We start from the raw sequence: 18,853 nt of genomic DNA, 5'->3' as shown, positions 1-18,853 counted from the left end.
ATCTGATTTGATCACTTGCTTCAGGTTAGTGACTCAGAAAGCACTGGAGTCACTGGATAGCCATGGCAGCCATGCAATAAGTATCCTCAAAAAAGAGAGGTCTGCCATGGCAGCAAAAGAAAAAAAAAAAAAGGTGTGACTGGAGGTGGGCCAAACTGTAACATTTGCTTGTTACATTTCATTGGGATGTAAAGGGTGGAAAATCAACACTTACATTGGGGGTCAGTAGGAAGAATGCCCCTTACAGGGGGGTTAGTGGGAAGCATGTCCCTTACATTGGGGGTCATTGGGAAGAATGTTACTTACATAGGGGATTAGTGGGAAGAATGTGCCTTACATTGGGGTTCAGTGAGAAGAATGTACCTTACATTGGTGTTCAGTGAGAAGAATGCTCCTTACATTGGGGGTCATTGGGAAGAATGTTACTTACATAGGGGATTAGTGGGAAGAATGTGCCTTACATTGGGGTTCAGTGAGAAGAATGCTCCTTACATTGGGGGTCAGTAGGAAGAATGCCCCTTACAGGGGGGTTAGTGGGAAGCATGTCCCTTACATTGGGGGGCATTGGGAAGAATGTTACTTACATAGGGGATTAGTGGGAAGAATGTGCCTTACATTGGGGTTCAGTGAGAAGAATGCTCCTTACATTGGGGGTCAGTAGGAAGAATGCCCCTTACAGGGGGGTTAGTGGGAAGCATGTCCCTTACATTGGGGGGCATTGGGAAGAATGTTACTTACATAGGGGATTAGTGGGAAGAATGTGCCTTACATTGGGGTTCAGTGAGAAGAATGCTCCTTACATTGGGGGTCAGTAGGAAGAATGCCCCTTACAGGGGGGTTAGTGGGAAGCATGTCCCTTACATTGGGGGGCATTGGGAAGAATGTTACTTACATAGGGGATTAGTGGGAAGAATGTGCCTTACATTGGGGTTCAGTGAGAAGAATGCTCCTTACATTGGGGGTCAGTAGGAAGAATGCCCCTTACAGGGGGGTTAGTGGGAAGCATGTCCCTTACATTGGGGGGCATTGGGAAGAATGTTACTTACATAGGGGATTAGTGGGAAGAATGTGCCTTACATTGGGGTTCAGTGAGAAGAATGCTCCTTACATTGGGGGTCAGTGAGAAGAATGTACCTTACATTGAGGGTTAGTGGGAAGAACTCCTCTTACAATGGGACTGAGTGGGAAGAATGTCCTTACATTGGAGTTCAATGGTCAGCTTGTTTCAGGTCAGTTACTTAGAAAGTACTGAAGTCACTGGATGACCATGACAGCCTTGTGATATGTATACCCATAAAAAGAGGGGTTTGCCATGGCACCAACAAATGTTTTACAATTTATTATATGTACAATATCTGCTTCCTGCTTGAGGAGTTATACAAAGTCTGTTCCTTTTAATTTCTATGCCTCTGTTCAAACCTACAGCCCTATTTACACCTGCAAATAGGGCCGATCGCATGAGTCTCACAAACTCCTCTGTGAGATTCATGCATTGTGCTGCAGATGGGAGGCACTGTATACTCCCATGCTGCAGCCACTGGCAAGTAATTGCATGGCCTGCAACTACCTGTGGATAATCACACCTGGATGCAAACATTCTACATCCAGGTGCAGTCATCTGCCGGTAATTTCAGGCTTAAAGGTGCCCATACACTGCTCGATTCTCGTACGAGAATTGGGCGAAATCCCGCGATCGTACGAGAATCGAGCAGTGTGAACTAAGACGTGCGACCGTTTCTACTGTACGGTCGCACGTCTTTTGTCGAGGCAACATGTTCGAAAACCCGCCGAGAATCGTACGATTCTCGGCGGGTTTCTAGCCTGCTCGCCCGATAGCTGCGGAACGGGCCGGTACGCGCACACTGCCCGTTCTGCATTACTGTCATCGGAAGCCCGCCCCTCAGCAGGTCGGGCTTTTGATGATCGCAAGTACGATCTGCCCGTCCAAGGTGGGCAGATCGTACGGGCTTTCAAGAAGCATACGACCATCGCAAGACAAAAGTCTTGCGCTGGTTGTAGTGTGTATGGGCACCTTAAGGGCTTGTTCACTGATTTTCCGTTCCCGATCTGGTGCGGATCTGCAGACGTGGTGCCAGAGGTGGCTCTAGACTTTGTGAGGCCTTAGGCGAAACTCAAAATGTGAGGCCCCCCACTCACACCCATAATCAGGGCTTGAAAAATCCACTTGTCCTATCGTCTGTGACGAGAGGACGGTGGAGGCCGACGAGTAGCTTCCCGGCCGCCCGTTGTAATTACACGGCCGGGCGGGAGCTTTACATTCAAGCAATCGGGCATCTCTAGAGACGCCCGACTGCTTGTATAGGAGCAGGCATCCTTGGCGGTCCCGAGATCCGCTGTGCCCGATGCGGCCGGGACCGGCACGGCTGTTCTGTGACAGGAGCTCAGTACACAATCTCCCTCTGATCTCTCCAGTACCTGAATGCAGGAAGTGATGTATATTACATCACTTCCTGCATTCAGTGTCACAATCCAGCTACAGGAGCTGATGAAGCAGATCTCTGGGGGTCCCTAGAAGACATTGGGGGTTTTGTAGACCCCTGATGTCTACATAAAGAGGGCCTGTCATGTAAATTGGCTATCACATAGGGGGCTTCTTAGCCCCCTATGTGAAAGCAATAAAGTTGTGTAAAAAAAGAAAGTATAATACAGATATGCTTCGGATGTGCCTACATGCAAATACGACAATTGCACCTTTTGTGCCGCACATGATATACATCACCACAAACATTGGAGTGAGAGCAATAATTTTAGTGTCATTAATAACCGATAACACTAAACTGATGAGCAATATATAATAATCGTTTGCTGCGATTTTGGGCGCGCACAATTTAAAGCTTGACATGTTTCGTGTCTATTTACCCGACGTGACCCTGACTTTGATATTTTACCACAAATATGGGTAAGAATAAATGTTTTATAACATAACGGAGGGAAAACATTTTTTTATGTGAAATTTACAGTACTTATTTCATTTTATAGTAAAAAAGTACACCCCCCCGCCCAGTGGTGATTATATACCACCAAAAGAAAGCTCCATCTGTACTAAGCTGGTGATCAGACACGTATCACATGTTTGCAGGCATGGTGTTGGTGCTGGCTACAGCAATCTGCAGAGAAGGAGCACGCAGGAGGTATCATTATTGGGTACACCCGATCTTGAGGCTCAGGGACTCCCAAGTGTCAGTTTTGGAGTTTATATGAGGATTTGCAAAGTCACTTTTTTTTTGCTTAGCTGCAGTCCAGGCCATTTTCGGCCCAGACAAAATGTGACGTGCAGTATTTTTTCTGTGGTGACCAGATGAGCTCCGGCCGAAGCTGACAGGAGCTGCTCTGCGGTCTGCATCTGTCAGACCGTGTAGCTGCTCCTGCAAGTCGGGCCGTGTGCCCGACTTGTCAGCTGGCAAGAGACCGCTGCCGTACAAGGACCGCTGGGGGGCAAGGAATAACCTAGGGGGGGCAATTGCCCCCCTGTAGAGACGCCTATGCCTGGAAGAGATCTCCTACCAACCCTGGGAGAGTGGAAGAAGCAGGCTGACTCGGTGTTACTCTTCATATACTCACCTATGCCAATAGAGCCCAGCCACAACAAGTTGATCGAATTTGCAGCCCATAGCTTGATCTGTCTGCACTCTACCTACCCTACATTAGAAAGTCTAAGATATTATCTGGTTTTATGGTACATCAGTTATATTATTATTTTATTATCACATTTTACCTCTTAACAGTGCATTGTACTGGAACAAGGAACATCCTACAATAATGTCAATAGTAGAGGAGTAGAATAGTTCTCACTGTCTTATTAGTATTATTATGGTTTTATTACGTAATACATACAACATTTTAACAATCCTAAAAAAAGAAAAATAATGCTTTATGTCCTCACCAACTCATATCCAAAATATAAATGGTTCGCGATAGGCTTAAATTCCTTTGGGTATTCCCATCAGTCTTTCCAACGTCACCTCCTGTTTGGCAGTGCACAGTTTTATAAAAAGTTTACAATGGAGCTGTATTTTGGAAGGTTTGAATGTTATCTGTTAGATTGGAGTGTAAAAGTTAATGGAATGTATTGCATCTCAGGGAGCCTCTGTTCTCTGGTTAGGATCACTTGATAGGCGTATAGGACAGGTCCACGGTTAGGCACAGGGGGTTAATTACCTCCACTGTACAGGAATTTCACATAGTTCCCGTCTAAGACTTTCTAGAATGCCATTTGATCTGGCTTCTATATAGGTCATGTCAGGGCTGCCATAGAGAATAATAGACCATTTCCTCGTGCAAAATAGACCCTGGGAATACAGCCGGACTTGAGAAAGGACAGAAAGGACCGCCTGTGTTTTGCGTTCATAAAGAAGAGTTGTTTTTAGGATAAAGAGAGCCTTTATTGGAAAAAAAAAAGTCTCAATTTTGCATGAGGAAAGGCAGATGCCTGGCTCTGGACAGGATTGAAAGAGGAACTCCAACTATAACTTTTTATTCTAGTTTTGGATAGAGTAGGGAAGGGTAGAAACTCGTTTTGGCTTTCATGGCTGTCTATGTTTTTATGTCGCTCTCTATTTATCTCTCGCAACCATAATTTCTAGAACAGAAAGTGAGAGAAAATGAGATCATTTACAGTTGACACTAGATCGGGAAGGTAAGAGGACCTGTCCTGTTGACAGCAGTCAGTATTTCCCTTCACTTTGTAGACATTTATTCTTGCTTCCTTGGTGTCTACACCAGCGTTTCTCAACCTTTTTGCAGTCATGGCACCCTTTAAAAGGAATGCAAATCTCAAGGCACCACAGTCTTAAAGGAGAACTATGACATGAGTGATTTCCACTCACGTCATAGTTCTAAGCCGACCTGTGACAATGAGACTGTCACAGGTCGGCTCAGTAGATCGGGAGGTGAGGGAAAACATACCGGGTTCCCTCACCTCTCGATCCTGTCACGGCTGGATTCCCCTCTCCCCGCTCCGATCTGCCAGGGCTGACTGGCGGAACGGACGGGGGAGGGGGCGGGTACAGCTGGCTCTGCCTCTAGATAGGCAGAGCCAGCTGTCACTCACGCAGCTGGGCGGATCCCATCATCTAAGTCGGGATCCGCTCCAGGTGCGGCGTCTCAGTATACCGCGAGCTGTAGCTCGCGGTATACTGAGCTTAGGGTGACGGGAGGACGCTGGTTTGTGTCCTCCCGTTACCCTAAGGAATACTATGGGGAAAAACACTGACCCCATAGTTCTCCTTTAAATGTAAACACTTTCAATGTAAAAAAATGTGTCGTCCCTCCAACATCAGTATCAGACCCTTATCTGAGATAGTGGTCTGGTATGGATTTTAAGGGAGGAGCACACAAAAATAAGCAGGTTCCTGCATCACATCAGGAGTTCCTTCCATCTAAGCCATGCCCCCCTTTCACTTCTGAATCTCTCCTTTCACATCAGGGTCCCCTTTTACATCAGGATTCACCTTCAAAAACCCCATGCATCACATCAGGGGCCCCCCTTCACATCAGAGGCATGGCACTGAGTTAAACATTTTGAGGCACCACTAAGAAGACAAAAGGCACCTAAGGGTGTCTTGGCACCCTGGCTAAGAAAGACTTGTCTACACAACAGCAAGCGTGGAATAATCTCCCCAGTGGAGACATAGACGGCAATACAAACCCAACAAAGCATCTAACCCTTGCCCACAATATTCAAAACTAAAAAAAGTGTTTTTGGTTGGCTTTCTTTTTTAAGAACAGCCCTGCTGAGCACTGCCACATACCATCAGTGCTTTTTCAGAAACAAAACTACAGTTTCTCTAAAGAAAATTCCCCTTCCTCGTGCCCCTGTAGTTGGTCATAGGAATGAGATGAAAGTTCTTTTAGCAGACTGTAGAACAAGTGATAAGACCATTTTAGATGGCAAAATGGTGTTAACTAGTCTTGTCCGACCTGCTTTTCTCATCCCCACCGTAATGTATAAGAATCAATATAAACAATTGAGTTAGCCAAGCTTTCTTTATAGCAGGCTGTGTGAGGACACCCCAGTGATGCCTACAGCCAACCACCTTCCTATGTCTTTGGTCGCCACAGCAAGCGGCTGTGGAAGAATTTACAAAACGAACCCACTTCGCCTCCATGATATGTTATAACCGGTCCCCGTCTGAACCTAGGAAAAAAAAAACTTAAAAAATACACTACATGGCTTGTGGACACTTTATGAGCTTGTTGGCCGTCCCATTTAAAAACCATTGGTATTAATATGGAGATGGCTTCCCCTTTGTAGCTAAAGCAGCCTCCATTATTCTAGCTTTCCAGAAGATTTGGAAGTAAAGACAGATTTTGGAAAAGAAGACTTGACTCGTTCAATTCATCCTAAAAGTGTTCAGTAAGGCTGGAATCAGAACTTTGTGCAGTGCACCCCACTGCAGTGCCTCTACACCAAGGTCATCAAACCACGTCTTTATGCAGCTGGCTTTGTGCACAGGGACAGAGTCATGCTGAAACAGAAAAGGCTCTTCCCCAAACTGTTGTCGCAAAGTTGGAAGTAAACAAATGACAAAATCTCTTTGTATGCTGTAGCATTAACAGTACCCTTAAATGCCCAAACTAATTTGTAGCAGTGTCCACATAGGTTTGGCCACACAGTGCATTTTACCAACCCTGTTAAAGTGGAACTGAACTCAAAAAGTGAATATATGCTCTGTTTTAGGTAACATGTTAATTGTTCCTAAGCCAATTGAGATGGCTGCCTCAGAGCAGCACTCATGGGGGCACGATGGGGTGTGGTGGCGGTGGCGGCACTGAGGATGAAGTGTCCGTTATGGGCATGGTATGGTAAGTCAGTGAGGGCCCGTTCACACCATCTCTGTGCATTAATCACACGGTAACGGACAATGCACCTCCTGCATGGTTGCACGTGATCCGTGCGGCGCGATGTGATTGAAAAAATAGCACATGTACTAGTGTAAGGAATGTGAGGAGCATTCTTCCCACCGGCCCCCAATGTAAGGGACATTATTCCCCCTGGCCCCCAATGTAGGGACATTCTTCCCACTGAACCCCAATGGAAGGGACATTCTTCCCACTGAACCCCAGTAGAAGGGACATTCTTCCCACTGAACCCCAGTAGAAGGGGCATTCTTCCCACTGAACCCCAGTAGAAGGGGCATTCTTCCCACTGAACCCCAGTAGAAGGGGCATTCTTCCCACTGAACCCCAGTAGAAGGGGCATTCTTCCCACTGAACCCCAGTAGAAGGGGCATTCTTCCCACTGAACCCCAGTAGAAGGGGCATTCTTCCCACTGAACCCCAGTAGAAGGGGCATTCTTCCCACTGAACCCCAGTAGAAGGGGCATTCTTCCCACTGAACCCCAGTAGAAGGGGCATTCTTCCCACTGAACCCCAGTAGAAGGGGCATTCTTCCCACTGAACCCCAGTAGAAGGGGCATTCTTCCCACTGAACCCCAGTAGAAGGGGCATTCTTCCCACTGAACCCCAGTAGAAGGGGCATTCTTCCCACTGAACCCCAGTAGAAGGGGCATTCTTCCCACTGAACCCCAGTAGAAGGGGCATTCTTCCCACTGAACCCCAGTAGAAGGGGCATTCTTCCCACTGAACCCCAGTAGAAGGGGCATTCTTCCCACTGAACCCCAGTAGAAGGGGCATTCTTCCCACTGAACCCCAGTAGAAGGGGCATTCTTCCCACTGAACCCCAGTAGAAGGGGCATTCTTCCCACTGAACCCCAGTAGAAGGGGCATTCTTCCCACTGAACCCCAGTAGAAGGGGCATTCTTCCCACTGAACCCCAGTAGAAGGGGCATTCTTCCCACTGAACCCCAGTAGAAGGGGCATTCTTCCCACTGAACCCCAGTAGAAGGGGCATTCTTCCCACTGAACCCCAGTAGAAGGGGCATTCTTCCCACTGAACCCCAGTAGAAGGGGCATTCTTCCCACTGAACCCCAGTAGAAGGGGCATTCTTCCCACTGAACCCCAGTAGAAGGGGCATTCTTCCCACTGAACCCCAGTAGAAGGGGCATTCTTCCCACTGAACCCCAGTAGAAGGGGCATTCTTCCCACTGAACCCCAGTAGAAGGGGCATTCTTCCCACTGAACCCCAGTAGAAGGGGCATTCTTCCCACTGAACCCCAGTAGAAGGGGCATTCTTCCCACTGAACCCCAGTAGAAGGGGCATTCTTCCCACTGAACCCCAGTAGAAGGGGCATTCTTCCCACTGAACCCCAGTAGAAGGGGCATTCTTCCCACTGAACCCCAGTAGAAGGGGCATTCTTCCCACTGAACCCCAGTAGAAGGGGCATTCTTCCCACTGAACCCCAGTAGAAGGGGCATTCTTCCCACTGAACCCCAGTAGAAGGGGCATTCTTCCCACTGAACCCCAGTAGAAGGGGCATTCTTCCCACTGAACCCCAGTAGAAGGGGCATTCTTCCCACTGAACCCCAGTAGAAGGGGCATTCTTCCCACTGAACCCCAGTAGAAGGGGCATTCTTCCCACTGAACCCCAGTAGAAGGGGCATTCTTCCCACTGAACCCCAGTAGAAGGGGCATTCTTCCCACTGAACCCCAGTAGAAGGGGCATTCTTCCCACTGAACCCCAGTAGAAGGGGCATTCTTCCCACTGAACCCCAGTAGAAGGGGCATTCTTCTTACTGAAACCCCGTAGTAGGGGCATTCTTCCCACTGAACCCCAACATAAAAGGCATTCTTCCCACTGAACCCCAATGTAAGGGGCATTCTTCTTACTGAACCCCCGTAGTAGGGGCATTCTTCCCACTGAACCCCAACGTAAGGGACATTCTTCTTACTGAACCCCCGTAGAAGGGGCATTCTTCCCACTGAACCCCAACATAAAAGGCATTCTTCCCACTGAACCCCAACATAAAAGGCATTCTTCCCACTGAACCCCAATGTAAGGGACATTCTTCTTACTGAACCCCCGTAGAAGGGGCATTCTTCCCACTGAACCCCAACATAAAAGGCATTCTTCCCACTGAACCCCAACATAAAAGGCATTCTTCCCACTGAACCCCAATGTAAGGGACATTCTTCTTACTGAACCCCCGTAGAAGGGGCATTCTTCCCACTGAACCCCAACATAAAAGGCATTCTTCCCACTGAACCCAATGTCAGGGACACTCTTCTTACTGAACCCCCATAGAAGGGGCATTCTTCCCACTGAACCCCAATGTAAGGGCCAATCTTCCCAATAAACTCAAAACCCTAAGGACCATTCTTCTACCCTCTGACCACCAATGAAAGGGACCATGGCCACAGATGTTAAGGGTTCTTTCTTCTCCTGGTCACCAATGTAATGAATACTTCTCCTACTCACCATTGAGGTAAGGAGGCCTTTCTTTACTGACCTCCACTGTCTGTTTCTGTCTGTTTTTATTTTCTGTTATTATTTCCCGCTTATTCTATTTATGATTATTACTGAAGATAATAGTTGCTTATGGAGATTTGCTGGGGAGTTGGGGAGGGCGAACTTGGATGGGAGATTTGGGGGGGTGTTAAAAAAATTAACCACCTTTGTGTTAAGCCTAGGTACACTATATTCTTTATTATGTTTTTTTTTTTTATATCTACAACTTACTGATCTTGCTATACATTTTTCAAATATGTTCCCCCGAGACTTGAAGATTATTTTAAGGGTTCCTCTGACGTGGAAAGGAAATGATTGGCTGGTTTAGAGAGCTGCCTCTTCCCCCAGTCTTCTGCTGCTGTGTCACGGGATTGTAGGAGGCTGGTACAAAGGGAGATTGAGATACAATTTGAACATGTGCTCAAATCCTTTTTGTGTGTTTACAGCTTTAATTGTAAAGCATTTGCTTTTCATCTAATCAATGGTGCGACATTCCATGAATTTGGAAAATGCAAAGATCGTACCCTTCCTTTGCAGGTTACATCACTAGTAGTGGCAGTATTCCACAGACATATTCCTGGCAGAGACATATAATATCTAAACACTGAACAGTTACATTAACTACAGAGTCAAATAGTTCTAATCCCTCCCGTCTACAAGGGGGTTCTCACTTTACACCAGTGTGATCTGTGCTGATTTAAAATAACACCGTATTATAGATTAAGTATTATTGTTTAAAGAGGAACTCCAGACAATCGGCTAAATACACATATAAAGTACATGTATGGTAGCTGTTTTACCTGCCAAAGGATATGTATTATTGTCCACCCAGTCCTGGGTTGTGCACAGCTCTGCCACACACAGCACAGCCCTGTCTGGGAGGGGAGGAGACCTGATTTTTCTCTGCTGCAGTTCAGTAACATTTACAGGTCTTGTCCCTCCCCCAGCCTGTGACTGGACAGTGAACGGAGAAGATGCATACTGATGAGCTCCTATTTCTCTCATTCTTCTTTTTCCTCCTATCGGCATGCTCCTTGTAAGCACGGGAACACTGCATCACAGCAGATTGTCCGTTTGTGCTGCTTCTTCCTCTTCCAGTCTGAACACTGCTCTACAAAACTGTCACCAAATCAAGTTCAAGTACTTACACTGCTGGTATTTAAAAATAAATGTAATTATATATTTATAGTTACAGAGCTGCTTTATATGCGGTTTTTATATCTGCCTGGAGTTCAGCTTCAGCAAAGTTTTGAGTAACAGGGCTCACGCAGTCACATTGGTGGAGTTTGGGGACACCTACACCTGGGGTGCAGAAAGTGTTGTCTTCTGTGTACAGACAGTGCTGTACTTTACCTGCAGTTTAGACCTGTGCTGAAAGTAGGGTTGCCACCTGTTCAAGATTCACCTGGACAGTCCGGGGTTTGAATGCCGTATCCGAGTTTCATGGCAGCTGAAACCCAGACACAAGATATCAGGCAAACAGGGGCAACCAAAATTCAGATAGGGGCTACTGGCCCCCCATTGAAAATAGTCTCGACTGGGATATTTACATATTAATAGGTGGCGCTATTTACATATGAATAAGCCGCGGCTCATTCTCCCAGGAAAAGGTTCCGTGCATTGCTAGAGTGTTCGGGTTTCTCTGTAAAACAAGGTGGCAAGCCTAGCTGTTGTAAATCTTCTCCCTGCAATCTGAGCTGTGACTTGTGCTGGTGGACACAGATTAAATTAAAGTAGGGAAGGCTCCAAGGTTCACTTCTGGAGGGAGTACATCAGATTAAAATGATGCATGTGGAGTGCAGTTTTAGGCCACTTCCACACGGGTGGTCCGTTCGGGGCCGCCTCTCAGTTTTTCAGGCAGACCCAATCGGATGCCCAATGCAAGTCTATGGGCAGCTGTGTGTAAACGGACAGGCGTCTGTTTACACCCAGTTACCCCTGAATCCGGCACATATCCAATTCCCCATAGACTAACATGGGGTCCGGTAATTGCTGTTTCCGCCAACGGAACATGGAGGAAAAAACTGTATGGACACAGATGTCACAGCGGCAACATCCGCTCCGTACTGCTATGACCAGGAGAGAATCCGTGCATGGCCGTGTTAAAGGTGACCTGTCTTCAGTTGCATTTTTTATATAAAGTGTATGCAATGTAATGTATGTATGAGTGTACCACATACAGATATATAGTTCATCTCAGAGATGACAGTGCTCCCCTTGACAATGCCTTCATCTGCTTTTGTTTCCCAAGATGGCACCACATTTGTTCTGTCATTATCCAGGGTCAGCATCCACTTCCTGGACTGAGATGCTGGTTCAGGGATAATGCAATCACTTTAATCCTTGTGCCTGTGCAGTTCTTGGCTGTGTATATAAATGTCATAGAAGCTTTGAGTGTAAGTCGATGGAGAGACCCTCAGCACTCCTCACAGCAGTCCCGGCCAGATAAGAAAAAAGTGGTGCTCGCAGTGATGAATTACCACGGATGGCGCCGTGCAAACACAGGAAAGTCAGGAAATCACCAGCACTCAGTAGTAAAGATAAATATGTCCCTTTTATTGGACAGAAAGCGTCACAGACATCCAAATAAACCAACGTTTCGGGGCCGGGTCCCTTCCTCAAGGCAGAGAGATGTGAGAACATCAGGTTGCTGGAACATTGGGGCATCTCATCAATTACTAATCACTATCAATAACTTGTAGAGTTGACATCTGAATTGCAGCTATTGGTTTACCGCACTTTAGTAGCATTGGTAGTATATAGAATATTGCAATGGAAATGTATACCGTATACCAAGCTTTTGTCGCTCTTCATTCAGTGACTGAGAAATCCAATCTGTTTCATTCTTGTTTTTATCAGTTACCTGGCTGAGCAGTGCTGGAATGGCGGATTTATCTACCTGATCATGTTGCGTCGCATCAAGCGCAAGGCTCCTCTTCCACCTTCCAATGTCGGCCGCAGCAGCACTTGTGAACCCAAAGCAACCAATTCTACCTCACAGCCCAGCGTCAGGGCGGCACAGAGCGGAAAGAGGACTCGGAAGTTTGGGGTCATCTCCAGGACGGTGGGCAAAGACAGCAAGGAGAGTAAGGGGGAGCAGAACCCTGCTCATGAGAGCCGCCAGTGTGCGCCCATGGAGGTGGACTCTAGTGAGGAGGCCTCTAGGGCTGATGGACACTTGAGTCAAGACTCTCACAGCAGTTATGATGAGGACCGGTGCGAATACCATGTGTCAAAGGCTGCAAGGACTGCAGGATCAAAATCTGTGGACTCCCCCATGCAGGTAAACTTTTATTTTATTGTACTGCGATCCTAAAACAGAACCTATTGTAATAGGATAGAAGAGATCGGAAACCAAGACCACAAAATGTTCATAGATGTCTTGGTCTTGGACAAACTATTTAAAGCACAACTCAACTTTGTTGTTTTGGAAAAGGCGGGCATATGTGCTTCAGATTTCATCTCCATTAAAGTGAAGCTGCATGGGTTTGTTTTAAAGTGTATCTAAAACAAAGAACACAATAGTAATGTATTGCAGGCTTTAGATATGGCGGCTGCATTAGCTTTCATTTTTCAAGCTTTTTTCCTCTTTATTTTCCCTGGTGATCCTGCCAGTAACACACTTCCTGTCTTAGGGTGACAACGTTCACTTACTGCACTATAGGAAGGGGCATTGTTGTCACCCTAGGACAGGTGGTGTGTTTGTTTAACAGAACCCCTCATCATCTCCATAACATAGGAGGGAGGTGTTCTGTAATCCAGTGAAGTGGGCAGGGCTGATAACAATCCAAAGGATTTCAGTGAAGCAAAGGCACTGTGTTGTCATCTCAAATAGCGTAGTACTACGTTCTGATCTGCAGAGGCATCTGCTGTCATCTCACCACCCACCCATTACCTTGGGTTACATCTGGTCAGGAGTGTGATGGGATCATCTCAAATAGGACTCACTGGATTTTAGGCAGCTTCAACAGATCTTTTTCTGTACATTTTATAATTGGATCCAACATGTGGTGATGTGTATGGGGAGATGTACTGAATATCCTTTTTCTTGGCCAGTACACTTTAAGCAGCCTTGAAATAAACCTGTGAACCTTTTTATAACGGACTAAGTTTTAGTAGCACCATAGTTGTCATCCTGATCCCTACATCACTACCCTGAAAGCATGCAGCCAATGCAGTCTGAAACGTTTCACCTCCCATCCTACATACATGTTTCAGGTCAGTAACTCGCGGTGTTGAAGCCAGGATCAGGTTGGCAGCCTGAGCTCAGGAAAGGAGACAAGTTAGCCTCATCGCGTCTTTTATTGACATTTAGCACAGTGACGGGAAGATAATTCAAGTGAACAGAAGGACACACAGCACCCCTAAGAGCTAAGGCTGCACTATTATTGTATGTTAAGAGCTCAGATTGTTATAAATGCCCATTCCTGATTGGTTCTCTTTAGCCAGGTTATCGGCAAGCTACAGCTTGCTTGTATGCCACAGCCACTGCTCCCATTAACATCTGTACTGTACTGGTCATTTCCAGACTGGAGCTGGCAGTTGCTTTGGGAACGCTTTGTGGCAGCTTGCTTTACACATGTACTTCAGGCAATTATTTAGAAGCTAAATCCTGGGTAAACTTAAGTAACCTTCGTCATGAAATTCTTCTGTACATTAAAGTCTCTCCTGTCACCCTCACCACACTCACCACTGAACGCTGCTCTGTTGGCTGGAAATCCCCAACTAAAGTCTGCTCTGAAACCACAACTTCCAAGAGTGTTGATCTCCTGTTCACCTACAGTGCTCAGTGGTTCATCCCAAGTGTTGATCTCCTCTTCCCCTACAGTGCTCATTGGTTCCTCCCAAGTGTTGATCTCCTGTTGCCCTACCGTGCTCATTGGTTCCTCCCAACTATTGATCTCCTGTTTCCCTACTGTGCTCAGTGGTTCCTCCCAAGTGTTGATCTCCTGCTCCCCTACCGTGCTCAGTGGTTGCTCCCAAGTTTTGATCTCATGTTCCCCTACTGTGCTCAGTGGTTCCTCCCAAGTGTTGATCTTCTGCTCCGCTACCGTGCTCAGTTGTTCCTCCACATGACCTCCGTGTACCCTACTGTGTGCTGTAATGGCAAGGAGGTAGGTAGGGGGAACCACCAAGCACAGCAGGAGACCAAAGAGATTGAGGCTTCTGGAAGAGTCCATTTTTGGATAAGACTTCCCCTGGGGATTTCTCATCCTTGGCGTGTACATGAGAAATTCTTTTTACATGGAGTGTTTTCCATGGGAGTTGTAGTTAGGTGACAGAGTCGCTTTAATGGAAAATCTTGTCATTTTAAACAGCGCCTAGAATAATAAACGATCCTGAAGCCGGATTACAGTCAAACACCTAAATATTTATATTGCTGCATCAGCAATTGACTAATAATGTCCCAGAGACTCCAACACATCTGCGTTTTGATGATGTATGCATACAAGGAGGCCGAAAGCCAAGCAGCACACTGACCGAGTGTATGTATGTCCAGTGAAAAGCAGCACAGAGCGACAATGTGTGTTGTACAGATGTATGCATAGCGGAGCATGTTGGCTAATACTGATTCTGGTCTGTGCTAGTCTGCTGTATTATCACTGAGTAGACTAGGAGACTCGATTTGCTAGGTATAGGTCCTTTGGGTAACGCTAAAGTGAAATAAAAGTTATTAAAGCTAAGAATTAATTATATACCTTATTTTAGACCCAATTAAGTGTGCTATCACTGAAAGTAAAAGAAAATCCCAAATTATGGGTTGTCATCAGAACAGGAATAGATGGGAAACCTTCCAATGGGGACACTAGTTCTGGTGACCCTGCTGGCCACTAGGAATTTCACTCACTTTGGAGGGATTTCCTCTCACTTCCTCTTGTAGCTATCGGCAGGGATCCCAACCTGAAAAAAGTAATTTCCGGCTTAGGTGCCCTTCTCAGGTCAGGGAGTTGCCCCCCTGAAATGATTGCAGATAGCAAAGAAGCTAATGCTTCCCGTGCTATCTGCTGTTTTATTTTTTAGTATTCTGACAGCTGCTGCTGTCAGAATAAAAAAAGAAAAAAGACAGCATAGGAATGAATAGTTAGATTGCTATTGGCTATTTCAATTTGCAATAGCCAATAGCAAGCTGCCTATTGCACCCGCCCTCTGCTGCTGACAATCAGCAAAGAGATGACCTGATGGAGAACTTCAGGTCCACCTCTGCTGATTGACAGCAGCATTGGGCGGGTGCAATAGCCAGTCTGCTATTGGCTATTACAAATTCAAATGGGAGAGTTGGGATGTCTGCTACCGGAAAGGAAGTAAAGGGAAATCCCCCCAATAGTACACAGATGGCAAAAAAAAGCTGACGGGGGTTATAGCCCTCCCTTACTCTATCCAAAACTAGGGAAAAAAATGTTGGCTTCACTTCTAGTTTGTCATGCTCCAGTGTTCTTGACCTTGGCTGCATGTTGAAAATACTGCCCTTATGAACGTTAGTTACCCCCCTAACATAATGAAAAGTTCTACTTGTGCCCCCTTTTTTTCTTTCCTTCAAATAGTACATATTAGGTTGCCGCAGTCTCTCCTGATATGTTTTATCCCTCAGACCTTGCTCCATCTTTTACAGCCTGGCACAGTGCAATAAAAGAATATGAAGTCTCGGTTCAGTCACTTCCATGCTTTAATTACAAATGCGTGGAATTCCTCCATAGTCTTGTTAATGGACTCCGCAGATTGATACTTTTCTTTGTTTGAAGTGCTTTAGAATTTTCCTGGAATGCAGATTAAAGAAAGGGCTGTGTGTTATGAGGGCATCGCAGTCACCATACTCAAAATTCCTGAAGAGCTTGGCAAGTCAATAATCCATTCAGCGGCCGGCTTTACTGTATGCTCGTGTGTGGTACGGCGTTTACACATTGGCAGTTCAGTAAGGAGACACAGTCTAAGCCAAGAATGATCATCCGCATGATTACTATAAATGTCACATTCGTCAAGAACAGATATTTACTGTGGGGTGACATGGGTACAGATTTTTAGCTTAAAAAAATGAGTACAAATTTAATTTCTGCAACGTTAGGAGAAAGTTTACGCCACATGATGGGTTTGCACTAGTACTTTGGTGCCTGCCTTTGTATGGCGACGCTGAGCACCTCCGGGCTTACCAGCTTTTGTATCTACATGGCTTTCTTAATGGATGCTGACTTCCAAAACCTTATTACTAAAACATCACTATAGTCATAAAACAAACATGTCATATTTGCTTCCGCATGCCATCTCTCACTCTGTAGCTTTAAATGTCCAGTTAGCCCCCATAAATACTTATGAGTAGATGCACATTAACATACATTTCCTGTATTCCTGTGTCCACATTTCATTCTGCCTTCCTAATAGCTCCCATTGTAGTCACACATGCAAAAGCACTGTGCTCAGTACACTGTGTTTTGTTTTTCACTGCTCCTTCATAGCCCCATCCCTCCTCCTTAAAGGAGAACTATGGGGTGAGTAAAAATCACTCATCCTCGGCCTCATAGTTCGAGCCGCTGTGTGACAATGAAACTGTCACCTGTCGGCTCATTAGATCGGGAAGTGAGCGAACACATACCGGCGCTCGATCATCTCCCTGCATATCCTCTGACTCCTCTGACTGTCACTCATTGCTACCTGCAGGGATTCCCCCCCCCCTGCTCCGATCCTCCTGCGCTGACTGGAGCAACGGTTGGGGAAGTGGGCGGGCACACTGGCTCTGCCTCTAGATAGGCAGAGCCAGCTGTCACTCACGCAGCTGGGTGTCGGGATCCGTCCTGTCTGCGGCGGAAGCAGTATACCGCGAGCTGTAGCTCGCGATATACTGAGCTTTGAAAAAAAAAACCCACTATACTGAGCTTTGGGTCATGGGAGGACGCTAATATATGTCCTCCCGTGATCCTTAAGAGAACTATGGGGGAAAAGCACTTACCTCATAGTTCTCTTTTAATGTCCCACACATATCTGCCCACCTCAGTACCTTGTCAGTCTGTCCTACCAAGCTGCATGTGACATCTGGCACGAGGCAATGTGGGAGATGACCCAGACTGAGATGGTCTGGAAGCACAAAAAACAGAGGAGACGCGGATGAGCAGTTTTTAAAGTAAGAGATTGAATTTGGAGCATAATAACAAAGTCCTTTATATTTTCCAATGCGCGTTCTGAATATCTAATGTATTGCTGGTGCCTTTAGATCTCTTTTAAGCCTAATAGGTTTAGTGAGGATGGGCTTTATTGAGGCCCATGCTGGGTTTTAAAAAAGGGGGCCAAAACTGTGTGATATAACCCTCAATAATTTTCCTGGTTGAAGGGGGATTCCAGGTACTTGAAATTCCCCTAGTGCTTGCATGGTGCACCAAACAGAGCCAAGCAGCTTTGAGTGTTGGCAACCTTGGAAATGGCCAATGGCAATTTTTAACAGTCTATAGGGATTGGACGAGGGTGTTCCCCTTCTCTTCAGGCCTAGATGTCTTTCCTTTTTTATTCCAAAACACAGCAGAGCCTTTTGTAAAACAGATGGTATCTACATGCCTCACTTCCATCACAATTAAAAATGAGGATTAATTCCTTGCTTTGCCTCTGGGCCAACTGTACAGCTATAAATGCTTGGGTTACAGTACAGTCACAGCCTAATGTAATAGAACTAATTATTCCAACCTACAATCAACTACTCAAGGTTCTTGGCTTCTATGGAGTAGGACTTGAGGCACAATGAGAACATATAACCGTACAGGCTATGGTAGGTCAAAATGAGCCAAAAAGGTCGCCCCTGAACCAGTGTGAAGCACAGTAGAGCTTTCAATGTACAGGACAGTGTGTATTTGCATGTTTCTATGTCTTTACAAATCCAAAAATAAAGGGGTCTATGCCTAATTTCAGGATAGTGGGAGGGGCCATGCAAATCATATGCGTCCTGGCCAACTACGCACCAGAAATGGTTGGTTTACACCACAGATACACCCTAAAATTAAAGAGCCATTTATTTTAAATGCAAAAAGCCAGGAATGGTTTCTGGGGATTAAGTTTTGGCTCTCTAGGTTTCTGAAGGGGGCATCCCCAATTGCCAGCTGCTCCCATACTTGGGATACTTCACTTGACTTTGGGACTATCAGTGTTACCTATGACTCCTTTATATCAAACAGACCTTCTATAGGGGTGAATGGCAATGTATATTACATGCATACAAATTGCATACAGTAGAATGTCATAGCGCTATCTGTGAAGGAAGGGGGGGTTGGGATACAATACAGCTGTATTGTACCCAACCATCTTAAAGGCTTATTCCACCGGTATGACCTTGTTTCGTGTTCTACCCATATTTAGGGCACATTTACATAAAAAACATGGTTTTATTTCCCAGCACCCCACCCTAAAAGCGTCCCCACAGGGATCTACTCCCTGCAGTGTCCCATACATATATACTGTGTGTGTGTGTGTGTGTGTATATATGTGTGTGTGTGTATATATATATATATAT

General features: G+C 45.9%; 1 protein-coding gene across 1 annotated transcript in view; it reads left to right on the top strand.

Moving 5' to 3' along the window:
• Positions 1 to 18,853, top strand: part of PDZD2 (PDZ domain containing 2) — a 225,021-nt gene that overhangs the window by 102,428 nt on the left and 103,740 nt on the right. Inside the window, exon 2 of the mRNA XM_018570275.1 lies at positions 12,229 to 12,652. Within this exon, the coding sequence (XP_018425777.1) occupies positions 12,229 to 12,652 (424 nt within the window). The remainder of the gene's footprint in view (positions 1 to 12,228; positions 12,653 to 18,853) is intronic.

Source organism: Nanorana parkeri, unplaced genomic scaffold (assembly GCF_000935625.1).
Source record: "Nanorana parkeri isolate BGI_ZX_2015 unplaced genomic scaffold, ASM93562v1 scaffold38, whole genome shotgun sequence".
Lineage (NCBI taxonomy): Eukaryota > Metazoa > Chordata > Amphibia > Anura > Dicroglossidae > Nanorana > Nanorana parkeri.
This window is presented reverse-complemented; position numbering and strand designations above follow the sequence as displayed.